The sequence below is a fragment of the Corapipo altera genome, unplaced genomic scaffold, assembly GCF_003945725.1.
Source record: "Corapipo altera isolate COAL_440 unplaced genomic scaffold, ASM394572v1 105, whole genome shotgun sequence".
Classification (NCBI taxonomy): domain Eukaryota; kingdom Metazoa; phylum Chordata; class Aves; order Passeriformes; family Pipridae; genus Corapipo; species Corapipo altera.
The window spans coordinates 838491-866279 of record NW_020884965.1 but is presented as its reverse complement, the minus strand read 5'-3'; the positions used below and the strand labels follow the sequence as shown (position 1 = coordinate 866279).

The following is a 27789-nucleotide window of genomic DNA, read 5'->3' as shown; positions in this document are numbered from 1 at the left end:
CATTGCAGGACATATTTTGGAAACAGCCCTTCCCTGTACCCTTACAACATGTGGTGCTCACTGAAGCCTGATTTCAGGAGCACTGGGCGCTCCCTGCAGCTGCCGGAATCGATGGAGGCTGTGCTTCATTAGATAAAGTGCTCAGGAAAGCCAAGTTCTCTGAAAAATCAAATCTTTGGTGCTTTGTAATGGGATGCCTAAAGTTAGCAGATGTTTTTGACCTGAACATGTCAGGACTGTTGTTGCTTCCCATAAAACAGGAACAGTGAAATACCTTTGTCTGGCAAAACTACTGTGAAAGAGGCTGTAGGTATTTGTTGAGCATCTGATACTATTGTGAGGAGCTGTAAAGAAAAGCCCTTGAGGAAATTAATAATTGTGCATTCAGAGGAGGGTGTGAATGGAGTGTCAGTAAACAAGGTTGAGGTCCACACGATGGACAAAGATGAGAAAACAAAATCCCGAGTGGCTGCTCATTAGCTGAACACCTTCCATTCTGTTTAGGGAAGTAGGAACATGGGATCATGTAATTAAAGATTGTAATCATGATGTGTATGCACAAGAGGGCTGAATTAAGGTGGTGGCTGCAGCCTTAATCCTGGCCTTTCATAACTTCCAAGTCCTTGACTTTGTAACCTCAATAATGTTGCCTTAATGTAGTTTTTTTTTTGTGTGCAGTTTAAATCGGCAGGACCTGAAAAGGAACCTTCTGTTTATCAGAGATATTGGTAACAAATGGTTTTGGGATGAAAAATCAAAGCAATCTCTTTGGTACAGAAGCTCTTTCACACAACATATCTCAAACAGACAGCAACTTGCTTTGCTATTGTTTTGCCTTCATCTGTAACCAGCACGGGCGTCCCGCAGCCTGGCACCGCGTTTCATCTTCACTCTGTTGCACAACCATTTTTGCACAACACTGAACCACTTTGTTTTCAGATTCCAGAGAGATGTAGGAGGCAATGGATTGCAGTTTTGTGAAAACAAAGCAAACAAAACAAGATTGAACCTTTCTGTAGAGGCCTCGAGACTTGAAGGAATTGCTGGGATTAGTGGATGGGCTGCTGCACCCACTGTAGTTGACATCATGTCTCTCTTCACCATTCCCATTCCAAAAATACCATAATATCGACACTTTGAGAATCCTTTTCTCCTTTGCATTGCACTTTACACCTGCCTTCCTTTCTCCTTGGTTTTGTTATAAGAGTGTTTGCAATTTTTTCCCCTGGATAAATGATTTGAGGACCTAGTTCTTCATCAGAAGAATACACAGTATATTTAGCTATTTTATCTGGAGAAAAATGAATGGTTATTATAACCATATTGGGTTTTTTCTGATTTTGAAAGATTATAGGGACTGGTCAGTACATTGTTTTCAGACCTTTACATCTTGTTTCTGCCAGAATTAAAATAGCAAATTATGAAACATGAGAAAGGTATTGAAGTCTTGGGGCATTATCATCCATCAGCTATAAAAATTCTTCCCCAGTGTAATGGAAACATAGTATGAGTCAATGAAGACTGTCAAGATGCAATGGCAAATTTGGTGCTCTCAGACTGGCAGTGTTTCCTGATTCTGAGGGGTTTTGGTTCATTTTGTGCAGCTGTTTGTGCATGTTGCTGTCCTGGATTCGCAGCTGATGTCTCTCACTGTGTGATGCTTCCCTGTGAGGGTGGGGAGGCCCTGGCACAGGTTGCCCAGAGAAGCTGTGGCTGCCCCATCCCTGGAAGTGTCCAAGGTCAAGCTGGACAAGGCTTGGAGCAACCTGGGCTAGTGGAAGGTGTCCCTGCCCATGGCAGGGGGTGGAACGGGATGAGCTTTAAGATTCACTCCAACCCAAACCACTCTGTAATTCTGTGCTGACCAAACTGCAGGACTTCTCTCAGCTGTTGGAATGAAGGATAAATTGTTGGGCTCTGATATAATGCTGTAGTGGACTTTAGCAAGAACCCGAGGAGCAAATAATTGGAATATAGTTGCAGAACACTGCAGTTGTTATTTGGTTTAACTAGCACTGCACTAAAAGCTACACCTGGTTTTAATTTAAAAGTTGTACTTTACTGAGGTCACGTTCAGTGCAAATTCAGAAAATAAGTTCTTGCAACACTGGAATTGTAATGATAACCCACAAGGATGTTTTGGAAAAGGCTTGAAATATCTGAGCAGCACCTGAAATGTTCATCCAGAGAAATTTCTGCAGTGCATTTGCTACACACTGCGTTTACAGTGTTGCCTTTCATCCTGTGTTCCCATAGAAAAACCCTGTAATAAGGAGTGGAGCAGAGTTCCTGTTATTTGCATGTAGTTTTTAAGTTGTTGTCCAAGGGCAGGGGCAGGAGGGAAGGGCAGCAGCTCTTGGGTGAGGTTCACGGGGGTGACATGGGTACCCCCCAAAGCTCTGCTGCCACTGGGGGCTGGTTTTTAATCTGCGAGTTGTTATTTACGGAGCAGGAAGATGGACTCTGCTGAAATAAATCAGGCACAGCTCCCTGAGAGCACAACACTTGATGAGAGTGTCCTTCCAGCCTTGAGAAATTATCTGATGGCCCCACAGAGGCTGCTTCTCCTTCCCTGCCCAGATGGAGGGCTTGGATTGAAGCTGTTCACGTTGCCTGGAGCTGAGGGGATTGCAGGGACACCCCACCAGGCTCCAGCAGCCTCCTGACGTCGCAGCAGGGGCAGCTCTTCCCCACCATGGCACGTACACAGTGGTATCAGGTTGATTAATGTGCCCAATAGAAATAAAACAAATGGAATTTTTTTTAGATTATACAGTACACTCATAAATATTAATGCACTTTTGTATTGAATTGCATGTAATTACATATTTATACATTTAAGTCACCTTCCTGATACACTTAAGGCACTTTACTGATGAAAGATATCTCTGAATAAGATGGTTTTAAACTGTGCCTAATATGTTTGTAGGATTTATTTAATAATGTGTGGGCTTGCATGCTGGCAGGAGAGGAGAAAAACCTCCATCAGAGACTGAATGTGTTCGTGGGGTCTGGTGCTTAGTTTGAATCCACTCCATGGGCAGCTGCTGACAAATACATCTCGACATGAAATATTACTACATCTTCTTATCTATGTAGATAAGGTCTCTGCAGTCCTGTCACCTTAGAGTAATTACAGCTTATTACTCTAATCATGATGATGCCTGAAGTCTGTAATTAAGATTGTGCTGGCTAATGTTCGAGCACACGGCGTGGTACAGCCATTGTCCTGTCTAAACAAGGGAGAGATAAAAATGGGAGCAAGGACAAAGGGCAGCAAGTGGGGAAGTGATTTATGCAGGGCCATGGTTTGCAGCCAAGTGCTGCCTCTGCCAAGCCCAGGGGCTCCAAGGGGTGGAATCCCAGCTGAGACAATCCCGGGCAGTTTGCACCCTCAGACACGAGGAGCAACACCCCGTGTGACCCCTGTTCAAGCTACTTTTGATATATCCTGCCCACCTGTGTCTAAGCTTCATTCTTTTATCATGTTGTGCAGCAGTGTAGTCTGCAGATGAAGATTTCAATATGTATTTCAATACACATATATATTTTAAGGCCAAGTCATGTATCTGTTGAAGGCCACAGCAGGTTCTACCCCACAATCCCATAACACGAGGGTTTGACCCACAGCACTCTGCAATTTTCTCTGCAGTGGTGTCAACTGATGAAAAGCAGAGGGCTGTTCTGGAGGAATGGGGTTGTCTAAACACCAATCTTTATGTCTACATTCCATAGCAAGCCCACCCACCAAAGAGGATTTACGGCCCCTTTCACAATTAGCAGAACACTGAGTTAGGTACATGTGGAGCTCCCTTGCCCCTCTCAGTGAGCAGAAGAGGCACCTTATTTTTGAAGATTCCTGCCAGTCATTCCTTCTGTCTTGGAGGGTTCCTTTTCACCCAGTTTGTGGAAGGCTTTGTTAATTTGGTGTCACTCGTCTCTATGTGTATATGCAGATTCTTTGATCCCAATTCTGACATGAGGTCCATGTCCTTTAGGGGCATCTGACAATTCATGAAACTTTCTGCAGCTGGGTGGAACACGGGCTTCTCCCAGTCACATCCACAGTGATCTGTAGAATCTGACTCATCTTACACCCTCCTTAAAGCTAATGGGAACTAGTAATTTCTTGATGGCAAGTTCTAGCCCCATTAGACATTTTATAAGCACCTGGAAACCTACCACCATTTAATTTAGATCACTCATAGCTGGGGGGAAAAAAATCCCACAAAAGCTTCTTAGTCATTAGAAGAATTTATTTTTTTTTTCCCCAGAAAGTTTCCCTTTGTTCACTCCTTCAACCTTTCACATTTAGAGTGAATCTTCTAGTATCATTTCTATCTATCAAATTAGCTCTGTGTTTTAACAGAAGTCTTTGCTGGTATAATGTACTACTCATAAAGCACTGGATTTTTTTTTATACTGATCTAAAAAAAATAAAGATTGTTAGCAGCCCGATCTTAAGGTACAAAGTGTATTTTATAACCTGCCTTTGCTATCCAGGTGTGGATGCTGTAGTTTATGAAGCAGTTGATGATGAGCATTGGTGAAATGGTTACTCATTTTAGTACATGTTACCTGAGAACCTGCCTTCCTGCATTCAGGACATGTAGCTAAACCTAAAACCATTCTGGGAAGGGAGACAGAAGGTGTGCTGAGGAAAGAGTTGTTCTTGCTTTTGATTTCCTCGGGCTGCTCCATGGGATCTCAGGGTGAGCACAGGGCTCCTCACAAGGAGATCTCAAAGTGTAAAATGATCAGTGCTACTACTGAGTTCTTTTTCAGGAGGTTGAGGAACCAGCGAGGAGAGGCTCAAGGTCCTTAAAATACTGATCTGCTTTATAGCTAAAGATGCTAAAATTCTTTTTTATGAGGCTGGATAAGGCTCCTAACTTTTGGGATATGAATAACACTGTGAAGAAAAGCCTGGGATATTTCCTATGGGGTCTTAGGTGAAGAAAAGGTAGAAAAGGTGTCTTATAGCTTCTGTTCAGTACTCCCATCTTTAATACTTGTAAAATCATTCTTTTTTACTAAATATGAAATGTGAATGATGATTGTCTCCAGTTTAATTATTCATCTCATTGGTTTCAGTTATGAATTTTGTGAGGCTCCTGTGTTTTCGAGAGGCATTTGGGGAGCATTCTTTAATTAAAGCCAAACTGATTTTTGCCTTTGGGCATGTTTTTTTGCATTAAAAAGTGGCATAATTTGAACTATATTCTCCTGAACCTCAGTCTGTATGTGAAAAGGGACCAATAGCCCAATTTCTTCCCTGCTGTCAGTTATAATATTGAGTGACAACAGACAACAGCTGAAAAGGCTACAAGATCACAGAGTGCTTTATGGTGGGGCATGGGAACCTGGTCAAAGCAGCCAGGATTGTGAGCAGAGAGGCTGAAAGTATTACACTGTTTCCTGCCCCTCCCATGGCAATCCCAGACCCTCACCGGGGGGCAGTTCTTGGAGGAGATGTGACTCAGCAGATTGCATTCCTTAGATGCACAATATGCACTATAATTAACATCTTTCCAATAGTTCTTCTCTCCTAATGAATTCTCCAGCCTCTTCTTCCTCTGCATTTAATTCTGTGTTATTGAAAAATATTCAAGTAATATTTATTTGAAATGAAAACAGGGGTTCTGCGTGTTGCAGATTATCAGTAAGAAAATAGCTGTAGGCTAAGTGAGAAAACACACATTTGTGTTACAAGACTGGAGTGTTTTTTACAGGCAGACATTGATTCTGGGGGTTAAAGGGTCAGTAACAAAGTTTTCAAATACAAGCTGCTTGTTTGGGCACTTTTCACCCTCCTCCCTGATATTTGGAAATCTGCTTCTTAAGTCAGGCTTGAGGGAAACATCCCCTTAAGTCAATGGAGATTCACTGACCCTAACTGGATTTAGGTCAGCTCGTGCCTTGGCTTGTCAAATACAAGAAATAATAAGAATAAATATGAAAAGTCGAGCATTGTTTAAATCAAAGCAGATTGTTAATTTAAACATTATAAACATATGATGTCTTCTGAATGTGTTTTCACCTGATGCATGAGATGCTTTGGAGGACTGTGAGGTCGATGGTATGAAACCTCAAGGAGGATGTGTTTGCCTCTGTGCACTCACTGCACCTGACCGACTTCATTTTGCGTTTGCCTGCGAAGTGGTTGAGAGAACATCAGTGAAGGCTGGTTTTTTTTCCTTTTCTGGTGACTGTAGTGTTGCCTCTAGAGTTCTTTGCTGGTCACTTGGAATTGCTGCTTCAGGAGGGCAAGCAAATCAGAGCTGTGGCTTAACTGCTGTCTTTTTCTCTCCCCCCTTCTCCCTCTGCAGAAGGACGTAGCTCTGAAACCTCAGGAACGTGTGGAGAAGAGACAGAACCCTCTAGCCAAGAAGAAACGGGAAGCACTTACCAATGGGCTGTCGTACCTTCCCAAAAAGAACAGACTCCACCACCACCAGTACAGCTCCGACCGGGAAAATGACCGTAACCTGTGCCAGCACCTCGGGAAAAGGAAGAAATTACCCAAAGGCCTCAGACAGGTGGGACACAAGTCACCTGCTGCGGGGAGGGAGGGCTTTGGCTCCTGGCACATGGTAGGTAGAAGCCAATTTCTCATTTTGTGGGATCACTTATTCGAATCCTGTGGTGGTTGTTTTGTTCTCAGGCTCTCGGGTGGCACTCGGTGCTGTGTCCTGCCAGTGCAGGAGGTGGGCTGGATTGATAGTGGAGCTGATCTGATTAATAAATGTGCAAGGCTTGGGAGAGCTTTCCACAGGCTGGCTGTGAGGCTGTCAGGGCAAACAAATGTGGTCTCTCTGTTACACTGCAAGGCCAGCTTTGTCCTATAAATATGCACTCTTGCCTCTAGACTTTGTTCAGGGAAGCACAAGACCCCTCTGAATGCCAAGGGCAAGGTGAGGTAATTGCAAGAAGGGCAGCTGTTCATCAAGGCAAAGCTCTGAGACTGATTACAGTGTGAGGAGCACGTTTGTAGGGTGTCAGTGGCACTGGTTCTGCTCCTCTGGGTTACTCAGAGCCTGCCCTAAGCAAGAACTTCTGCCTTCCCAGCAGTGTTGTTCCCTTCCAGGGTAGCTGTGGCACACATGTGGCAAGAGTGAGCAGGTCACATCCAGGCCTGCAAAGCTTGAGGCTGGAAACGTTGGGTTCTTCTTCGTGACTGTGCAGTGTCGTGTTTGTTATGTTTTTTAAAAAAGAAGAAAGTGTGACAAGTGTGATTTCTATGATGCGGATGCAGAAAAAAGAGGTAATAGTAAAAAGGTCAGCTTTTGCCTACATTTGAGTCATGTTTATGAGCCTTGAACCAAAATTTACATGTCTAATGGCGATGGTTGATATTTGGAATAATTTTTCATCCTTGTTTAGTGCAAAAACCAAACTTTGCTTTGCGGAGAAACTTGTAGAAAATAGTGAGAATTCACTGCTTCTCATTTTGTGAGCTCAGGGAAATGGAAGGAACATTGAGGATGACAAGTATGCTGACTTGTATTCAATTTTGATATTCAGAGTTACAGAAGCTGGGAAAAAATAGGTTTTCATGATGATTTTTAAGCCTACACTGTGTATAGAAATAAAATTAGAGATTATACAGTACTTCAGCAGAGCACACAAATTGTAAAAATGCCTATTTCTACACTACCACAGCTGTTAAAGGTATTTCTTCTAATTTAATTTTACTTGGTATTTCAAAGGGAGATGGGGAAAACTCTTCAGGATAGTTGATGCAATGGTTATGTTATAAATAGATATTGAAGGTTGCTGCGTTTCCTTGACTGTTTCCTGTGTTCACCTATGTGGTCTTCACTCTGTTCTGGTTTGGTCTGTCAGATGGTAAATGGACCTGCTTTGGGCAGGAGGAACTGGCCTCTGTAGAACTGACTTTTTGCATTGTTTGACTCCCCTGGTGTGGCCTACTGTCAGGTGGAGCCTTTCTGCCCAGAATTTCAGCTATGAAGGAAATCAGCCTCACTGCTGATGGAGGTTATTTGTGAGGTTATGTTTTCAGGAGTAAATATACACTGTCTTGGAAGGTATTGAGTTGACAAATGTCATGGAAAATGCTCTTTTCCTTTGAGCTGATAAATCTGAGTACCCTGCCTAATTCCCAAGGGATCAGACTGAGAGGAAATAAAATATCTTGCTCAATATAAATTTAATACATTTGGGAGGGGTGTAGCTCCTCAGATATGAGCATTTTAGTCTCATGAACAGTGTAGGTGCTGACAAACCTATGAGGCTTTGGCACTTAGACATGGAAAAAAGATGTCATGGAAAAGACTATTAAGTTCTTTGGAGAGGCATGCCCACCACCTTTATAGAGAGAGTTTGTGGTAAGCATTTTCTGTCTTCTTTCAAGACAAATGGTGTAGACCTCAAAAGAAGGAGGAGAGTGATAAGTTCTGAGGGTGATTTTCCCTGATAATGTTACACTTTTCCTCCTCAAGTGACTCTTGGCTGCACACCTTGGGTTGCTTCTGCATCCAGGTCCATCCCACTGAATTCCTGTGCTCTTGGAGGGGAAGTAGAGTTGATTGTCAACCTTCTCAGATGGCAACAATCCAAGAACTGGGGCCACTGTGGTTTGTGCTTGACACAGTAGGAGTGTCCAGAGCCATTTAAAGTTCAGGAGACTTCTGGATGTATATGGTGTCCTATACTAGGGCAATATATTTTATATATAAACGATTTATCCTGCCTCTCCTGTCCCTGGGGGAATCCTGAATTGCCACATGTGAATACTGTAACTGGGTGGCAGGATGCAATCCTAATGCAGTCCCTTGCCTTCCTGTGCTGGCATAAGACCTGGCCTGCAGTCTGTGCCTGTTGGGAGATGTTTTATACCTGGAGATCTTGTTTGTAGTTTCCTCAGTGGTTGACAGTCCTGGTGGATATTCCTTTCTGTGAAATCTGTTATCTGCTGGAAGTAACTCTCACTGCAGGATTTAGGGTATGAAGCTCCCTTGTCAAACAGATTTAGTTGAAGTCAGCTATTGAAAGCACTGCTAATTAGTTTTCAGAGAAAATCCTTGCAGTGTTCATGCAGGTATTTATCCAGCTCTGCTGAAATGCCTACAGGTTTATTGAAATCCAGAAAATGTGAAACCGTAGGTTAATTAAGGCTCATATTTTACTAGCGAGAAGACTTTTGAACTCTGCTTTGTGAGCTTTTATAAATGTACTTATTAAATGCCTCAAGGAAATTTTAGTTGGCATTAAGCAAACATAAGACTCATCAGAATATTTCTCCAGCGTCTTAAATTTAATTTCCTTTACGTTAATTGGTGGTGGCATGTTTTTATGTGTTTTCTGTAAAAATCATTTGGAAATCTTAGAGTGAACATTTTTAAACTAGTAAAATGGTGGCAAACATTTTTAAATGGATTTTAATGAGTTTTTATTCCTTGAGGTCCGAGCACAGCGGGGCATACCAGGAAACAATGAGTTTTCAGGGCAGAAGGAGTGTTGAGAGTATTCTGATAATGAGAGGGAAGGATCTTTGTTCAGTGGGTGTGTGTTTTGGAAAGAGCAGAAGATACTGACTTTTGCTACCTCCACCATTTCCTTCATTGTTTTGTTCATCTGCTGGGAGATTCTTGCATCTTCTTGCAGAAAAGGATTGTCTCTGGAAATGCTTCTAAACCAGCAAGGGGTCTTAGCTGACTATGTCTGTATGAGAGCTGCTGGGTTCTGCCTGCACCACCTGATCCCAAAGACACTTGCAGAATATCAAATCCCAATCCCAGATACCGTGTGACTGCAGGGAAGGAGACAAATAGTAATAAATAAAGGGCGGATGATGAATAAAGGGAATAAAACTCATGATGGAGAGATGAATTAGGAGGTAAATTTTAATGAGATAAAGGCAAAATGGGAAGCAGCAAAAGATACCCTACTGCCTCTGGCAGCCATCAGCTACAAGCATTATAAACTATTAGCTTTCACCTCGTAGTGCATTACATGGATCAATTAAGGGGGAGGGAGGGAAGGATTGAAGCTGTTCCTTCTCAGGATTAAGTCCACGATCTCCTTGGCAGCCTCACCCCGAATTTATACATCTTACATTTGAGACTGCTTTTGGTGGCTGATCTGGGTGGCCATCACTGTCCCCTGCCATTGTGGCTCGTGAGCATCGTGTCATTAATTGTGTTGTGGATTCAGGGACAGCACACTTGGTGCCTCAGTGCAGCAAACCTGTGGTGTGGAGGGTGAAATGACCGCTCTGTGATGAGTGTTTAATCACACCCACAGCCAGAGTGGCTTTTGCAGGCTCTCAGACAAGCCCATACCTGACAGGTAATGGGAGCAGAGCGGGAGGTGGGTGTTTGCTCCCTGGGCTGTGGTGACAGTGGTCGGGGACGGGAGCAGATGGGTTTGATTGTCACCGGCAGTGTGATCCCGGGGAGAGCTGCCTGTGGTGACAAGCGATTTACAATGTGCTATTTACAGTTTGGGTTTGCAGTCTCTCAATGACATCTGAGTGCTCTTTAGCAACTGCTTTCATTACTGCTTTTCTAAGAGCTGCTAATTGAAAATGAAATTGTGGGTGGGCTTTGGGAGTGCCATAGCAGCTACAAGTATTATACACAGCCATGGAGAACTGCTTCATTCCTTTGACTCCCTACTTGTAGCTCTGTGCAAGGGAGAAAAGGGGTATCTATTTGTGCAGTGTAAGGTCAGACACCTTGGAAATCCTGCCTCCAGCATGCATGCACCCAGAGTGAGTGGTAAAGGTTTGAATCTCCCTGTACACAGCTGCTGGGATTCGGGATTACTTCACTGGCAGCCAGTGGATTTCGGTGACTAAAAAACTTCTGAAGATCAGGACAGTACCTGGGCCATGAAATAGCTCGTGCAGGGCAACAGAGGGGTTTGGAAGCCATGCAGGGGTGTTTGGGCTGGTTTTGCACTGTTGGGGGTCTGGTTTTGTATGAAGTGACAGGAAACATCTCTACCAACTCCCAGAGTGTGGGACAAAGTCATGTGTCTTGGGAGTGGTTCCAGCCACAATCAGGTCAGCAGGGATATGGCCATGTACTGATGGAAATGGAGATAATGGTTCCATTCTGTCTGTAAAGAGACAAGTTGTTTGGTTTAGGTTTTTTTGTTTTTCATTTCAATTTCAAAATACTGGTACAACCACTTTGAAATGACTGGATTTGCTGTTTGTGTTGCAGCCTATACAGTGTGGTTTGATTCTGTGCAAGTATTGCCAAAAGTCTGAAGGCACCCACAGCAAGTGTCACCAGCAACAGGACTTGAGGGGCCACTGGTTTAGTGGAACTGTATCTGCTTGGTGTTGGTGTCGTGACACCCAAGGCATTGTTTATTAATCTACCATATTAAACAACATTTAATTAGAAAAAGAAACTATTAAATTATGAAAAAAACAGATTGCAGCACTGAAAGAATAGAAATGGCCATATCCAGATAACTGTGCTTTGAGGTTACATCACAGCATGAGTGGGTGTAGTGATACAGAGGGAGAAGATACTCATGTGATAAAGGGAGATGGGTAGATCTGGGCTTTGAGAAGGATTTATAGGATGGAAAAGGGGAAGATGAAGCAGTGGGGCTTTGTGTGGGTCTTGGCTGGGCTCTGTGGGGGTTTGGAGGGGTATATGTTACACAAGGGTGTGCACGTGGAGGGCTGTGCCCAGAGAGGGGCCTGTTGTGTGAATGAACATCATCTGTCTCTGCTAATGTCCAGCTCACTGTTCTCCAGCCTGCCTTGGTGCTGTGAAACATGGAGTGCTTTACACTGGCACTGGGTAATTCCATCCTTGGAAGGCCCTGTGCTGTATTTTCCCACATGCACAGTGTGTGGGTTCCTGTGTGTGACAGGGCCTGTGCTGAAGGCTGGGCTGCTGTTCAGTTGCCCCTCTTGTTTCCCTCTCAGAAACTGCCACTGGTGACAAACAGTGCTTGAATTACAAGCATTTTGTGATTCTCGACTGCTGTTCTCCTCTGATCAGAGGCCACAGAAATCTCCAGCTGCACTTAACCCGCAGTCACCGCATCCCGTGCGTCAGCTGTGAAGGCACCCAGCTGCTCCAAAGCATCCAAACAACTTCTGGGCCATGATAATATATAATTGAGCTCAACGGGCACAGAAAAGATTGTTGTTCTCTGCAGAAAGCACTGAAAAATGATGTGTGGCTTCGTGCGCCCGTCGTTCCGCACGGCACATCCCCCCCCGGGCCTGACAGAGCTCCTGAGCAGGCACTTTGGATTCCAGGAAAACACACACACACAAAACCAGGCACGTCCTGGGAAATCCAGGGCCATTGAGAAAGCCACGTGTGCCACAGGGACGCAGCTTCCTGAGCGAGGCAGGGCTGTGCTCCGGAGCCAACACCTGCATCCATTGATCAGCCACACCAGAAAGCTGCCACTTCCCCCGGGCTCTGCCTGCAGTGACGTGTCACAGGCGTCCCCCCCTTATAATCACCAGTTTCACCTGCAATTTTTCAATAAGCTATTGAATTATACCTCTCTAAATGATATACTGCAAATCCAGCGGGTCCTAATTACTAATGATGGTTCTGAAAGACTTTCATTTGACTGTAATTAGGTTTGCAAGCAATCAGCTGCCCTTATCAGGATTGGAAACACATATAATGTAAAATACAGGCTGGTGGGAACGGAATGTTTTCCTAAAAGGAGGAGGGAAAAGGAAGATGTTTTATTAGCAGAAGCTGTGACATATTTTAACACCTTGAAAACATTATGTGTGAAATTAATTCTGTTCAGTATTATACCATCTGGCAATGTTATTGTTCTGTATATATTGCCATGTAAAGTGTGCTTTTTTCGTCTGGGTACAAGCCTGTGTTTGAAATAGGAATCATGAGTCAAATTGATTACTAAGGATGTTATCCCTGCTAGATGGCTTAAAAATACATATTGGGAAATCCTATGGACTCAAAATGGCTTCTCCATGGAGAGCTTCCCTTACAGAGATGATGAGGTTGGAAGAAAATGGCCTCGTTTTTGCCATGCCCCTGTCCTGTGAAGGAGTGTATGTGCTCAAAGGTAAGAGGAACTCTATCCAGGTATTGTTTACTGATGCTGAAGTAGAAAATGCCTGTATCTTACGCTCAGTACCATGATAATTGTTGAACAGTATCTCCTGGTTTGATCCTGTCTGTGCAGCTCGGAGCCTGCTGTGTGTTGGCAGCTCCAGGCACAGAGAGTCTCCAGCTGTAAATGCAGAAGAATATAAGCTTGAAACTTGGTTATAGGCTGGTGTTTGCCCCCTCTGGCTAAAATATCAGCTGTTGGGCAGCGTGGATTGTCCCTTAACCAGGACTCACCACTGACGTGGTGACCAGTGTGATTATTGTGGTAGTGTCAGTTCTGGATGGTAGAGCTTGTACAGCCAAGGGAGAGCATGGGAGAACTGGGGCCATATCTGGAAACAGGAATAAATGGTGGGATGTTAATATCTCCCATGTTTTACTGAAGCTGATGGTGTGGCTGATCATCCCTGGGCTGTGGCAGAGGAAGGGCTTCTCTACCTCCTCTGTTGCTGTTGTGCTGTGTGTGCTCAGCCTTGCAAGGAAATGAACAGTGTTGGCATGTTTTCATTTCTAACACAAATGGTGCCACTCTTTGTGCTCTGCCCTGCTGCATCTCCCTTTGCCTTTTGGCTTCAGTTTATTCAGCTGTGAGATGGAGTTGCCAGAGATGTCGCCCCCCTGTTACCTGACCAGGTAATGCTGCTGGGGGAAAGTGCCCCTGTGTGCACCACCTACCCAGTTCATCCAGTGTGACAGAAACTCCCAGCAGACTCCAAATGGAAAAAAGAAGATTAGTGGCTTTTGGGTTAGCCTAATTATATTAATCAATTAGATATCCTGAGAATTTTAGTAAAAAAAATTTTCCTCTGCACAGAGCAGTTATTGTCTCTCAGGATTATCTTTTTTCTTTTAATGTTGGCACCTTACTTTAATTGAAAACTTAAATGATTGTCAGAGGTGCTGGGAAGTGAACCATATTTTAAATGTGCAATGCAATCAATTGCTGTCTTAAAAGTTTCCATGCATGTTACCAGTAAGGAATTAAACAAAAAATTAATTTTGACTGACTCTGCCTGGAGATAAATTAAACTCTAGCATAAGTGATATAAGAGAGTATAATAAAGTGAGCATTTTGAATTAAAAAAAAAAGAAATCATGCAGAACTTTTTTTTTTGTATTCTAGAAGTAAATTTAAGCCAAGACTTATAATCTATAATAGGTTTGCCCATGGATTAAGTGGAAGCAGAGAAGTTCTTTCTCAGATTTGTTGGGAAAAATTGGAGTGTCAATTAGGCCTTTGTAACCTTAGGTCCAGCTCCTGAGTGCTCTAACCCCATGGACTCAGGGGCACAGACATAGGCCATGGGCTTGAAAAATGTGTGGGGACACTTTTAAAGTGTCAGTGAACGGCACTCAGAGGAACTGTTCCCTTACCAAGGGGTGTGGAAGGCTCCCTTGACTGGCCTTTCCAAGGGGAAGCAGCAGTTCCTTGAACTGGGTGAGTTACTTTCCTGTCTCTGGTTGGACTAAAGGCAGCACTGCTGGTTTTTTAGCTCGTTCCAGCCCCTCTGATGTGGAGGGACGTGCTGTGACCATTGCTCTGGGCTCGGATCTGTCCACAGTGGGAAGCCAAGGCAGGGGGATGGCAGTGCCTGGGGAAGCCCTGGGGAATTCCAGGACTCAGCTCACACAATTGCTTTCATGGTCTGCAGGCTTTGGGATGCCATTGTGGAGTTTCTGAGCCTTCCCTGGATTTAGCCTGGCAGTGGCTGTGGAGGGGAGGCTCTGGCCTGTGTCCCCAGAGGTGTCACGGCATTGCTGGAAGGAACAGTGTGCAGTACTAAACCTTCTCCTATTTATTGCATTTTGGCAGAAAATGGCCTGTGTATAAAGCTCAGAAAAATTATGGATAATCTTCCTCAACCCTGAGGAGGTTGTTCCCTACTTTTTGGGGTTTCACAAGTCATAATGTCACAATTCTCTAAAATCAAGGCATTTTAATTTGTGCCCAAACCCACTGAAATGGAACAAACTTTTAAATCTTAAGTCCCCATTTCCTATGTGTAACCCTTTACACATAGGAGGTAGATGAGTTTTATGCACTAGGAAAACCTCCTTTGTTATTAGCAAAAACGTGCCACAGCTGTATTTTTTTTTGCTGAGCTTGCTGTACTCTTGAATAATTCCAAGGGATATTTTAAATCAAAGAGAGTGTAAGAACACAGTGTGGCCATTATTGTGTAAGGCCTAAAACAGACAAAAGAAACTTCTCCTTTTGTTCTGATCTTTCCTTGGAACAATTTTCTCTGTTCAATATTAAAATACAGTGAGGTTCTATGAGCAAAAATGACAGAGTCACCCTTAAGAAAAAGTTACCATTGCTAAATGGGAATAAATATTTTTACAGTAGATCAACTGCAAAATTATTCTGGTTTTGAGTTTCCAGTGCTGTTGGAAGTTTGTCGCTCATACTGGCAATACCATACAGGCTATGAAAAAAATCCCTACTCCTGGTGTGTCTAATTTCCCGTTTTTTAATAATCAGTGTAGGAGCAGTTTCAGATTTGTCTGTCTGTATTGGATCAGCTGATGGAAAGGTTATTGGAATGAGTCATTCTATTGTGAGTGACTTTCCTGAAGAAGTCCCAAAGTTTTAGCAAAGTCCCCCCCTTAGTCAGGAGAGTGCACGAGCCCGTTCCTGGCCATGGGGTCTGCCTTCTTCCACTGTGGGGCTCTGTGAGCAGCTGTTTTCAACATTATGGAATTCTCCACTTTTGTCCCATTAAAGAAGAATTCTATTACAGTTTAATACCAGATCCTTCTAGTATGAAAGACACCAGAAGACTCTGTTCTCTGTAGTCCAGCAAAACAAAGACATAGGAATAGGATGTTGGTCTTTCTAGGATTTTGTCCTAGCCATAGGAAGAAGCAGACCTCTGGTACATGAACTTTCTTCCTGGTACTTTTAGTTGTGGCAACTATGCTCATCATTTCCTTCTGAACAGCTTTTACTCTGATCTAATTGAACAAAGAAATCTCCTACTTTCTTAACTAAAAATAAAATCAAGTGCCCAAGGCAGGCAGAGGGTTAATAAAAATGAAAATTCTGTTAAAATTACTAATCAATCTATTTAATGTTTTATGGCCTCCCCTCTCCCAAACACATGTTCTTTTCTTGTAAAGCACCTTATTACTTCCTGCTTGTTTACCAGCTTTTAGCAAGTCAAGCAGCATTCAAATTGCTTTGATGTTAATTATGGAAGCTGTTCAATAGGGCTTGCTAGGTGAAGGAAAATATGTTCCTATGTTTAAGAAAATAAATTAATATCCAGACAAGTGCTCTGTGCTTTGGTTCTAAAGAAGGAAATGACAGGATACTGATGACTTAGCGTTGTGTTGTCAAATAAAAGCTATATTTGGGTGGCACACTGCTCTCAGTTTGCAAGATTTGATATTAGTTGCCTTCAGTTCTCTTGATGATACAGAACACTGAGGACTGATCCTCCTTACTGTAAAAGGAGTGAGTTTCAAAATCTCTGGTGCCAAAGTAAAAGGTTCTAGAAGCAGGGATTTTGTGTTAGGCCCCAGAAGCTGTTAATGAACCCCTGGGATGTTGGGTTATCCCAGCTGGTCCAGTTGTCCTGCTCTGGACCTTGGTCCAACCTGAGCTGCACTTACTCTGCTCAGGTGGCATCTCAGTTCAGGTGCATTGACATTTTAGCTGTAGCTCAGTTTGGGGATCTACAAAAAATACTCCTTCAATGTAGAAGAATGTGGAGCTGTCACTGAATGAACTGCCCCGTGTGCAGGTCCAGGCACTCAATGTCCAGCCATGACCCCTGGGAGAGCCCTTGGCCAGGGGGGAACCAGGGACCAGGACCTGCTGTGGTCTCTGCCAAGCCCCAGCCTCATTTCCCCATGTTTATCCTGTATAGAAATTGTGTTTGATCATAAGAACTTGTCTACCAGTTCCTAATCAAGGCATAAAGGTTTAACTGGAGAATTTGTGCAGTGTTTGGAGATGTCCAGATGAAAGGTTCGGTACCTGTGTGATAAATGATTGTTGATAATCTCTGCCACAAAGAGCTGTAGCCAGTGCAGGTGACTGGAGTTTGTGTTGAATGACTGGGGAGCAGCTCCAGGAAGTGAAGCAAACCTTTGGCTTATTAGTGGCTTTGTATTTATAAATTAATGACACTACACAGAGGGAAGCTGGATTGTGTATCGTTACAAAATGCCTTGGAAAGATCTGAAGTCAGATTTGTGGTCTGATGTTTCCTGTAAGAACTGCAGTGTTTTCCATGATGGAAAGAGTTTATTTTCAGAATTAAGGTTTGTGCTTCCAATGTTTTAAATGAACCTGTGCTTTAATATGCAATAAATACTGAAAATGACCCCCTCAAACTTTATTCATTATCATCATGGCATATTTTGATATAATGATTACTGGTGGGCTGTTACTGGTCTAAAGCAAGGACCAGAGGGTGTGTGGTTTCCATTGTCATGAGATTTTTGTACTATTTTAGAGTGATCATAAAGCATTTCCAGGAGTGGAACTGTATGAGACTGTAATACTGCATGGGAGGAAAGAGATCTTACCTATCAATAGCAATGCAAGGCTTGTAATTTTAAGTCTTTCTAATTTAAATCAAGAAAATCTGTTTTTCATGAATAATTCAGAGCTCTGATTTAGTAGAATTATTTCCAGCCCATGTATATTAAGCAGCCAACCTGCTATGCCAGCTCTGTTTTCAGACACTGTTGATGGGGGGTTTCTCTTTCCTGCAGAAATGATCATCTTTGTCTGTTAGAAAATAAAGCTGCTGTGGTATTTTGTCCTTTTGATTGCTCGAGGATTTTTCTTAAACCTCGTAGGCTAAAATTCAAGCTGAAGAAAAATAAACCCCTTACTACAGGAGCTCCTAGAATTCAATTTGGGGAGAGTAAACCTTGTACTATATCCATTAGGAAAATGGCAGTATTCTTCCATTTCCTGATGTTATTCAATTACTTACCCCGCTTCCTGCTTTTAGCGTAAACTGTATATTTTAGCTCATGACCTTTGACAGCAAATTGAATCAGAAGTGGAGATGCAATGAAAGTTGTTTTTTTTTAAAGAGTCTTTAAAAGCATAGATGTGTAGGAAATTTGGGGATTTGTTTTGTTGTTGTGTTGTTTGTTTTTTGTTTGTTTTGTTGTTTTGTTGTTTTTTTTTAAATAAGCCTTGCTGTGGATTTTGTAATATAATGCATTTTGCTTGGAAAAAAGGAAATTGAAGTTAATGTCCTTCCTCCTTTGCCCTGGAGAAAGCACAGCCTGCATAGCTGCTCTTGTTAGTGCCTGCCTGCTGAAATTAGCATTGCATATTTTTGTTAATACCAATAAAAGTGGAGTTTGTTTAATTTAGAATCAAACCCTTGTTTGGATTGGATTAGCACTTTAAGAAAAATATTTAACTTGTAAAGTGATGCAACACAGGTCGATTTAATCTTTAGCTCCTCCAAGATTGTAGCTCATTTGCAAGCTTTAGATCACACTATTTCCCTCACACTTGTGAATAGTGTTAACACATTACAAAGCCCAAACCAGTGTATTCACCTGAACCTTTCCAACACAAGTACCCCAAACGTACCTAAAACTCTGCTGGAACCATCAAGAATGATGGTGCTGCCCAGCTCAGCCATGCTCCTGATGAAACTGCTCACACATGGTGTTCCTGGAGCTTTTCTATTAAATGTTGATAAAGAGTTAAGTAGTTTTTAGCTTTATCTGAACAGGATTCCTTCAAGTCACAGTTCCACCCAAATTCATCATTTTTACTAATCTTGTGTCTTTATAGTTTAATGACATTTTGAGGCCAGTAAGAGCCCTTTGGTGTGTTCAGAACTTGCACTTGGATTGAACTTAAACAGAAGTTTAATTTAAGAAAGAAAATCAGGAGATGTCTTAAATTTCTTTCTTCTAATGTGAAGCAGTGGAGAGCCCCTTTCCTTGGCTACAGCAGCAGCCTGTCCCTTGCCCCTGCTGTTGTACTGTCTACTTCTACTGGAACTAAAATCTCTTTTTCTACAATGAGTTATACAATTTCAGGTCTGTACACAAGGCTAAGTTGTGTCCTGGTCCACCCTGGGCCTGTCCTGGGAGAGAGCCTGGCTTTTCTGCACATCCATGTGTGTGGTGGCACCACGTGACCTGGTACCAGAGCGTTGCTGTGTTGCTCTGCAGGCTGTTCCAAGATAACACTGAATTCTTTCTTGTTCTGGCTACAGCAATGCCAAGTGTTTGTTGAACATCTGTCAGTGTGTTCAGATTATTAACCTAACTTCTGCTCGTTTATGTTAATGGAAACATTTGAGCTCCACATAACAAGCGAGTGTAACAGTTCCTCATGCTCCCAGTCTTGCTGAAATCCAGCTGAGGGGTTGACACAGTCCAAACCCAATGGCAAAGTGTTGGCAATGCCTCCTTCAAAAGTGTTGCTGCACTTTGTGCTGCCCACCCTGCAGGGTGGCACAGCTCATCAGTGTATTTAGGACTCTAAAGCATCATCATATTTTGGGGCAGATTAGAAAATAAAGGCAAATGGACACCAGAACTGTTTCCAAATTTGGCATCTATACCCAGCCAGGTGTGGTCTGTCCTGCTAGTGCGGCGTGTTCCACGTTGGCTCTCATGTTACTGTGCCCATAGAAGAGCCTTGAGGAGCACAGGGCAGCCCAGAGCTGGTGAGGGCAGAACCTAGGAGTGCTCCTCTCAGATCTGCCATGGAGGCAGCTCCCTTCAGTCACAAGCTGTGGGATCTGCATCCTTGGAGATTTCCACATCTCCCCTGAGCAGCCTGATGTCTCCTGAATCAGGCTTGCTTAGATGAGGTCACCCCTGAGGGCCCCTCCAACCCAAACTGTTGTGTGTCCCACTGAGCGAGTCATTTCTGGGAACTGAAACTGCTGTCCATGCAGTCATTTGGTGTCTGCCATTGGGCTGTCAGTGTTACATGGATAACAAGAGAGGCTGAAGCCAGCTGAGGGAATGGTCCCTTCAGCTGGATCTCCAAAGGCCTTTGCTTTAATGTTAGCTCACAGTTTTTGCAAGTTGAACTAAAGGACTGATCTCCTTCTTGGACTGTGTGTAGTCTGCTGGGCAGCAAACTGCACTCAGAGTCATTCTTCCAAGTCCTATAATCTTTTACTACAGATCCCATTAATAAAAGTATTAATTACTCTGTTCTGGAATTAGGATTTCGTAATGAAACCTCAAAAGGAAAACTCAAGCCAGGTTGGCCAAATGTCACGGAACACAAACTTGAGCTGCGAGTAAAATAAAAGTCTGAGTTGCTTTAGGGTTTACGGTTAAAGGAATGTAAAACTTTTCAGCTTGTCCAAGTTTTGACAGAAAACCTTGTAGTACTTGGCAGGCCTGGCTGGGTTTCCTTAAGTGTGAAATGCAAGATAAAACTGGCGACTCAGAGCCAAGCACAACGAAACGAGAAGGTTCTCCTGAAACAAAGAGAAGTGGGAATGCAGGGATTTTTCTCATAGCTCTCCTGCAGCTCCATGGGGTGCGTGGGCTGGAGCACCCCGAGCATGGCATGGGGGTGCTGTGGGAGGAGGTGCAGCTGGAAGGAACACTTGGTCCAGTGACACGGGGTCAGGGCAGCTGGGGGGCTTGTGCCAGAGGACAATTTACCCCATTTAGTTCCTGTTTCCTGCAGAGTGAGCAGAGAGTGAGATAAACTCCTGCAGCATCCCCACTGCCATGGAATGCACAGGGCAGTACCAACCTCCAAGCTGCAGTTAAAAGCTGTGTGGAATACATGTCAAATGTTTCACTTGGATGGGAGGGGAAAGGCCATTTTTTCTCTCTCTGTCCCTCCTTTCACCCTTGAACTGGGACTTAGACAGCCTGTTGGGTGAAATGAAGAACCTTTTTTTTCTGTTTTCTATCCAGAAAGTTTTTTTAAGAAACAGGAGTGGTTGTTAAGGTATTGAGGAATATTTTGCTGACAGCAGATACAGTTGTGTTTGGACATGTGGGGAGTGGGGGAGTCAGCCATTTGACATTTCTGTCCATTCAATGCACTCCAGAATTGAAATTATTTACAATATTTTTAATGTTTAATTTACTTCAATGCTTAGGGTGTTCAATACCCTTTTCAGTACTACTTTGACTTCCCTCTTTTTTTCATGTCCTGATTGAAGTTTTGTGCTAACAGGGATGCCTTTGGGTCAGAAGGAGGTAAATAGCAAGTATGGATATATATTTTAGAGATAAAAAGATAAAAGACCCCTTTTATCTATGATTGGAAGAGTTTAATTTTTTATTTCTAGGCAAGAGTTTGTAACTCTTGAGGACATTGTCTTACATCAACACAAAGCATGCTCATGCTTATGACAGCAGTCTTGCAGGGTGTCCGTGTGCTTCTGGAGCAGGGAGGAGGACGTGTTTCCACTGATAACTGTGCTGGGGCAGTTGGCTCCCCTGGCATTAACTCTCTGAGTACGATGAATTGCAGCCAGTTTCCTCCACCACCAGGTAATCTCTGCTGAAACATTCTGTAGGGACTTTTGTAGTTGGAACCAGCACGTAAGGCAGGGAAAACACTCCTCTCGCATCCTTTGGCTTTGCTTATCACAGAACCTCCTGAGTTGGAAGGGATCCACAAGGATCATGGAGTCTGACCCCTGGCCCTGCACAGACACCCCAGAAATTCCACCCTGTCCCTGAGAGCCTTGTCCAAACCCTCCTGAGCTCTGGCAGCCTTGGGGCTGTGCCCACTGCCCTGGGGAGCCTGGGCAGTGCCCAACCAGCCTCTGGGGGAAGAACCTTTGGCTGAGATCCTGACCCTGCCCTGACACAGCTCCAGCCATTCCCTCAGGTCCCTGTCGCCGGTCACAGAGAGCAGGGATCGGGACTTCCCCTCGGGAGGAGCCACAGCCCCGACGGGCTCTGCCCTCAGTTTCCTCCCGCTGAACACACCAAGTGCCCTCAGCTGCTCCTCACACAACTCCTCCAGACCTTTCACCATCCTCGTGTCCCTCTGTGTAACCTGCTCCTTTTCCCCACTTCCTCCTCCTTATTAACGCCAATATATTGTGCACAGAATGACAATTCCAGAATGGTTTGGGTTGGAAGGGACCTTAAAGACCATCTTGTTCCACGCCCTGCCTTGGGCAGGGACACGTTCCACTAGCCCAGGTTGATCCAAGGCCCGTCCAACCTGGCCTTGGACACTCCCAGGGCTGGGGCAGCCACAGCTTCTCTGGGCAACCTGTACCAGGGCCTCCCCACCCTCACAGGGAAGGATTCTCCACCCTCCCAGGGCAGGATTCCTCCCTCGCTCGGTCCCGTGGAGTTCCCGTGTCCCTGTGGGCGGGGGCGGCTCCTCCCGCCGTTCCTGGGCGTTGCGGGGGCTCCCCCTGCGGGCCGCGCGGGGGAACTGCGGCCCCACCCGGGCCGGCTCGGGCCGCGGCCTCGCCTCCGGCTTTGCTTCCCTTCTGTTCTGTTTTCCTTTCCATCCCCACCTTCCCGTTGTGTTTTCCTTTTCCCGTCGCTCTGGAGACAGACTTAGAGAGCTGAGACTCTTCAGCCTGGAGAAGAGAAGGCTCCGGGGAGACCTTAGAGCACCTTCCAGTGCTTAAAGGGAGCTCATAAAAAAGAGGGAGAGTGACTTCTTTAAGGTGACAGATAATGATAGGACAAGGGGGAATTGTGTTAAAGAGATTTACATTAGATATTAGGAAGGAATCCTCCCCTGCGGGGGTGGGGAGGCCCTGGCACAGGTTGCCCAGAGAAGCTGTGGCTGCCCCATCCCTGGGAGTGTCCAAGACCAGGTTGGACGGGGCTTGGAGCAACCTGGGACAGTGGAAGGTGTCCCTGCCCATGGCACGGGATGGAATGCGATGATCTGTAAGGTCCCTTCCAACCCAAACCACTCTGTGATTCTATGATTTATTGCCTTTAGCAAAGGATGCTCATTTAGGGGGAAAGGTTTGGATTTTGTTTTGCCTTTGTAGTAACAAGTAGCAGATTCCAGTTTTGATCAGACAGACATTAACTGGTCACCCCTGGCCTCCTCCTGCCAACTGAGCAAGCAAAAGAAAAAGAAGACACACAGCGAAGGCACCCACAGGATCAACTGATAGGGAATCAGAGTCCCAACAACAGTTACAGGATTTATTCTTTTATCTCACCAAGGCAGAACAAAAATATTGTAGCACGTGCTGTGACATTTATTGGCATTGTTTGTGCAGAGCAGCTGTTTGACTCCACATGTTGGAGTCAGTGAGAGTCTGAAAGCATTCAGAGTCTTCACTCAGGTCTGATGGCAGGACTGGAAGTGAAAGTGTATGGTATTGAGAGGCAAGAGGCTGAGGATGGGACTTGCTAAGAGTCAAACACTTTATATTGCTGCTTGGTCTAGTGGAAGGTGTTCCGGTCCGTGGCAGAGGGGTTGGAACTACGTGACTACGTGATTTTTAAGGTCACTTCCAACTCAAACCATTCTGTGGTTCTATTTGAAAATAGAAAATCTGTGAGAGAAAAGCAGATTTGTGGAGCTGCCTCTCTCCCCCTTTTCTGTCAGCTGCTCTAGTTTGGTTGTAACTGGCTCAGAGTGAGTGATGAATCCTTCATTCTCCCACATCCAGTAAGACTTTAGTTAACACTAAATTTGCCAGAACTTCTGAGATAGTGATAGAAGCCCTTCTTAGAGACACAGAAATTACATTTCCAAAGTTGTCACTTGCCCCCTGCTTCCTCTGGGCAGTCACTCATGTGGCCCAGAATGGGAGGGAGAATGGCAATACTGTTAATTCCTTTCCTGGTCCTGGAAGAGGAAAAGAATGAAGGAAAGGTTTGATTTGGAAGGTCTTCACGATCTGTTGTGAGTGATGGCCTGGCTCAGCACCCTGAGGGGTTGCTGCGAGGAAATGACAGGAATCAAGGAGCAGGGAAGTCCTGGGGAGCTGGCAAAGCCCAGCAAGCTGTTGGGGTCCCCTTGCTCCTCCTCTGAAGCTCATGAAAACTTTGGTTATTAAAACCTATTTACAGAAGAACAAGTAAATTTCCAGAGGGGAATGTGATGGCATTAAACATCTTCACAATCCCCTTGGGTGCTGTTGTATGAGACTGGAGCTTACAAAGGCAACACCTCAAACACCAGCCATCAGAGTGTCCCCTGAAATGGGGGACTGCAATTTTATTGAGGCTTGTGAAATATGGCAGGTTTTGCTGCCTTTACAGTGCTATAGCAGATTACTAGCAGGAGAACTGACAAACTCTGTTTGCCTGTGACCAGCCTTACTAATGTATTATTCAGCCGTGATTATGTTTTAATGGTCTAAGAAGTGTAGAAATGTTTCAGCGTGACTGAATGGGAGTGGTAGAGATCAGTAATTATAACATCTTCATTATAAATATGGATATACCTGAAGGTTAGAAATGATGTGTCTTTTCTAGTGGAGTAACTAGTTCTATGCAGTATAGTGAGAGATGTGTGTGAATGGTTTTCTCTTGTTTAGCAAGCATTTAGAGAATTGCCCTAACACTGGTAAAGGGCAGGTCTCTCTTTAGTAAACCTCTAACTTCTCAACTAAAGAATAGCTGTTTTTCATCTTTCTCCCCTATTTCCCATTTACTGATGAGGGGAGTCCTGACACATATCCAGTACAGCATGGTTTTCTAAAGACTTTCACCTCCTGGTTGGATTCCTTGCTGTCTGATAAGGAATAAGTTTACACTGCAGTCTGTACCATGGAAACGCTTCAGGCCCTTCTCCTCTATCTTGATGGTTCCTTTCAGGATTCAGTAGTCAGCTGAACGAGATAATTTCTCATCAGTCAAATGTGGTTGCAATTTATTTTATAATGCCAAATCAACATCACTTGCAATAAATTTGATAGGGCAGGTGAGCTGAAAACCTGGAGATTGACAGTGAATTTGTTAGGCCTATTGAAATGGAGGTAGGTCCTCCAGGTAGACTGGTAGGCTTAAATTGGTGTGTTTGAGTGTGCATCAGTACTTAATTTTACCACCTCAAGGACAGAATTATGCTTTTGGGAGTGTCATGCTTTCCTTGCAGTGCATCCATGACCTGCTAGCTGGACTTAGCTGGGCTGTCTGCATCCTGCTGGATTTGACTGGCATCTCTTCTCTCCGGTGGCTCCTCCAGTTCTGTTCTGGGGCAAGAGGAGGGGACTGCCAGTGGCTTTGGGCTGCCTGTGTTAGCTCCTGTCACACTCCCAGCTGTGTCAGAGGCCATGGGCTGCCCTGTCCTGTGCCCAGTCACATCCTCAGGAGGACATTGGAATACTTTTTCCAGGGCAGAGATGGCATAAAGCCCTTACACCTGCCCTCTGGTAGCCTTCCCTGGACAAGGAATATTTAGACAACTGTTTCCACCCATTAAGTGGCCTGAGTGCAGCCAAAGGCTCTTGGTATAGCTGAAAGTCATGGTGTATCACACCCTGCACAGGCAAGTGGGTCATGCTCAGACATGTCTGTCATTGATAGAGGCTGAAGCTTTGCTGTCCTCTTCCTTCAAAGCAGTATCATAAGATATCTAATATTGAAATATCTTGTTATTTTACTACTTTGAACTGGAGGGCGAGTGCAAGACAAAAGATTCAAAAGGGAAGCTCAGGCAGTAATGTGTTTACTACGTGAAAAGTGGGTTTTAAAGCTTTGAAAGGGTTGTAATGCTCTTCTTCCTTGAGATGCTAATGCTGAAACTTGAAACAGAGCACAGTATCATTAGCAATTAAATGTGTCTGTGTGCTGCTCTTACATCTTGTAAGGCTCTCGCAAATCAAACGGGTGAGGTGCACATGTCTAATAAAATAATGATTTGGAAAGCAGAGTTCCAAAGCCCTGTTTGCAATTCACAGGAGCTTCATGCCTGGCATATTTGTATAAGGTTTTAGAATTAAATTAATTGCCCCAGGCTTTGTACTTGTAAAGGATTGATTTTTGTTCTTTACCTGTGTGTTGTTGGTACTTTGCCTTTCTACGCCTCAATTCCAGCAGCTTTTGTGCTGTATCAGTCCAAGATTTTAAACTTTAATTTTCTGCCTTTGAATTGCTTATACTGTTCTTTTAGTGGCAAAAATTACATGTCAATAGAGAGATACACAGATAACTTCCTGAAGAAGTCCATTCCAGATTTTGAGTAGCATATTCAAGATTACAGATGTAAATACCTATATCCAATGAATAAAACATTTTAGCAATAAAGTGGAAATACTTCTGGATCCTGTCTGTAGAAGCCAATAGCTGAGCAGGAGTGGATTGGAAATAAATTTTTGGTGAATGTGTTTATTCCAGTTATGAGTTTTAACATTTCTGACACCTGTTTTATGTTTATTTTGCTAAAACAAAAATAATGTGTGTGCATGGGTATGTGCACATATGTATGTTTATTATGCACATGATGTATTCGTTACAGCAAACGTAATGTAAACATACAAAAGTTCACATTACTTTAAATACTGAGCTTAACTGTCAACCACAAAACATATTTGCAAACTCTTTCAACATGTGTAACATATACAATCCTAATTAGAAACAGCGCAATAGCAGAGCTGCCCATATGGTAGTGATAATTATGTTGAAAGAGTTTGTCTTGTGGCTCAGAATTAAGTTTGGAAGATCCAATGGGAACGGTCTCATGTTCAGGGTTTGTAACATGCCTTTAAAATGTGTATGTGAGTGATTGGCCACGGCCAGGCTGGGTTGGATGAGTTAAAGATGAGAGGGTTGATACGGTGGTCATTTGAGAGGAGGAGGAGGAGGCAGTGTTTAATGTGTATCCCTAGCAGAGTTATTGAAGGGTTGTCTCAACAAAGGTAGTGTTGCATGTTTGTATATGTGTTTTATGTATGTTATCTTTAGAAAATTATTCCAAAACATGGGTAGGTATGTTGTGCTCCAAGGCACACCTGAGACAGTGCTGTCCGTGCCAGGCTCCAGTGATTTCAGAGCAGGAGCTATGGTATGTGCCCCTCTGGCACACATAGGAATGGATATAAATGGGAAGCATAATTTCCAACAGAATAATTAGAACTGCATTTATGAATGGGTCAGGGCTCTCCACTGAGAGCCTGCTTTAAAATAATTAGTTATTTCCTCAGCACACTTGTGAGCAGCCCGTGCTGTACTTTGCCAGGTTAAATATGCTAAGGCAGGATGCAAGCCTAGGAGAAAATGGGGATATTTAGCTTTCCATTATATATGGGCAAATAATAATACCTATGAAGATAAAAGCAGTGGCTACAGCAGTAGATAATGTGGGTTTTGTGATAAATACTACTAGGTTTACAGCTGCTTCTGCCTTATCTCTCAAACACATCCTATGGTTTCCATGTCCTTCAAATCAGTGTGAAACAGAAGCAAGTTGTGCTCTGAAAAGAGACAAGTAATTTGCAACACCCAAGTGATGTTTTAGGTGAAATAATGTAGAACATATTTGTATGTATGAATCACAGTCTTTTATTAATAACACAAAATGTAGCACTGTAAGTGTGGGACATATTGTATTAACCTAGAAGTGTTCAATTTGTAGGCTTAAAATCTGGACTAAAACACTGTAGTGTGTTACTAATGGCAAACACTGAAATGTTTAGTGTGGCAGTGTGCAGAAAAATCCCCATTTTGATTCATTAGGGTTTATTCTTGGAAAAAAAATGTGTAGTGGCATTTTACAACAGTTACAATGGAAATATGGAGGCACCAGAGGAAAATCCGTCTTGTTTTGGTT

The 27789-nt window shown here is 43.7% G+C and overlaps 1 protein-coding gene across 6 annotated transcripts in view; it reads left to right on the top strand.

Moving 5' to 3' along the window:
* The window catches only part of LOC113957338 (autism susceptibility gene 2 protein-like), a 400579-nt gene that overhangs the window by 199871 nt on the left and 172919 nt on the right, over nt 1-27789 (top strand). For 4 of the 6 annotated variants that reach the window (XM_027664720.1, XM_027664722.1, XM_027664723.1 and 1 more), the window contains exon 2: nt 6330-6593. In XM_027664720.1, the coding sequence (XP_027520521.1) occupies nt 6330-6593 (264 nt within the window). Of the gene's footprint in view, nt 1-6329; nt 6594-9627; nt 9764-27789 lie in introns of those variants that run through there. The other 2 variants (XM_027664725.1, XM_027664724.1) reach the window with 2 other exon arrangements.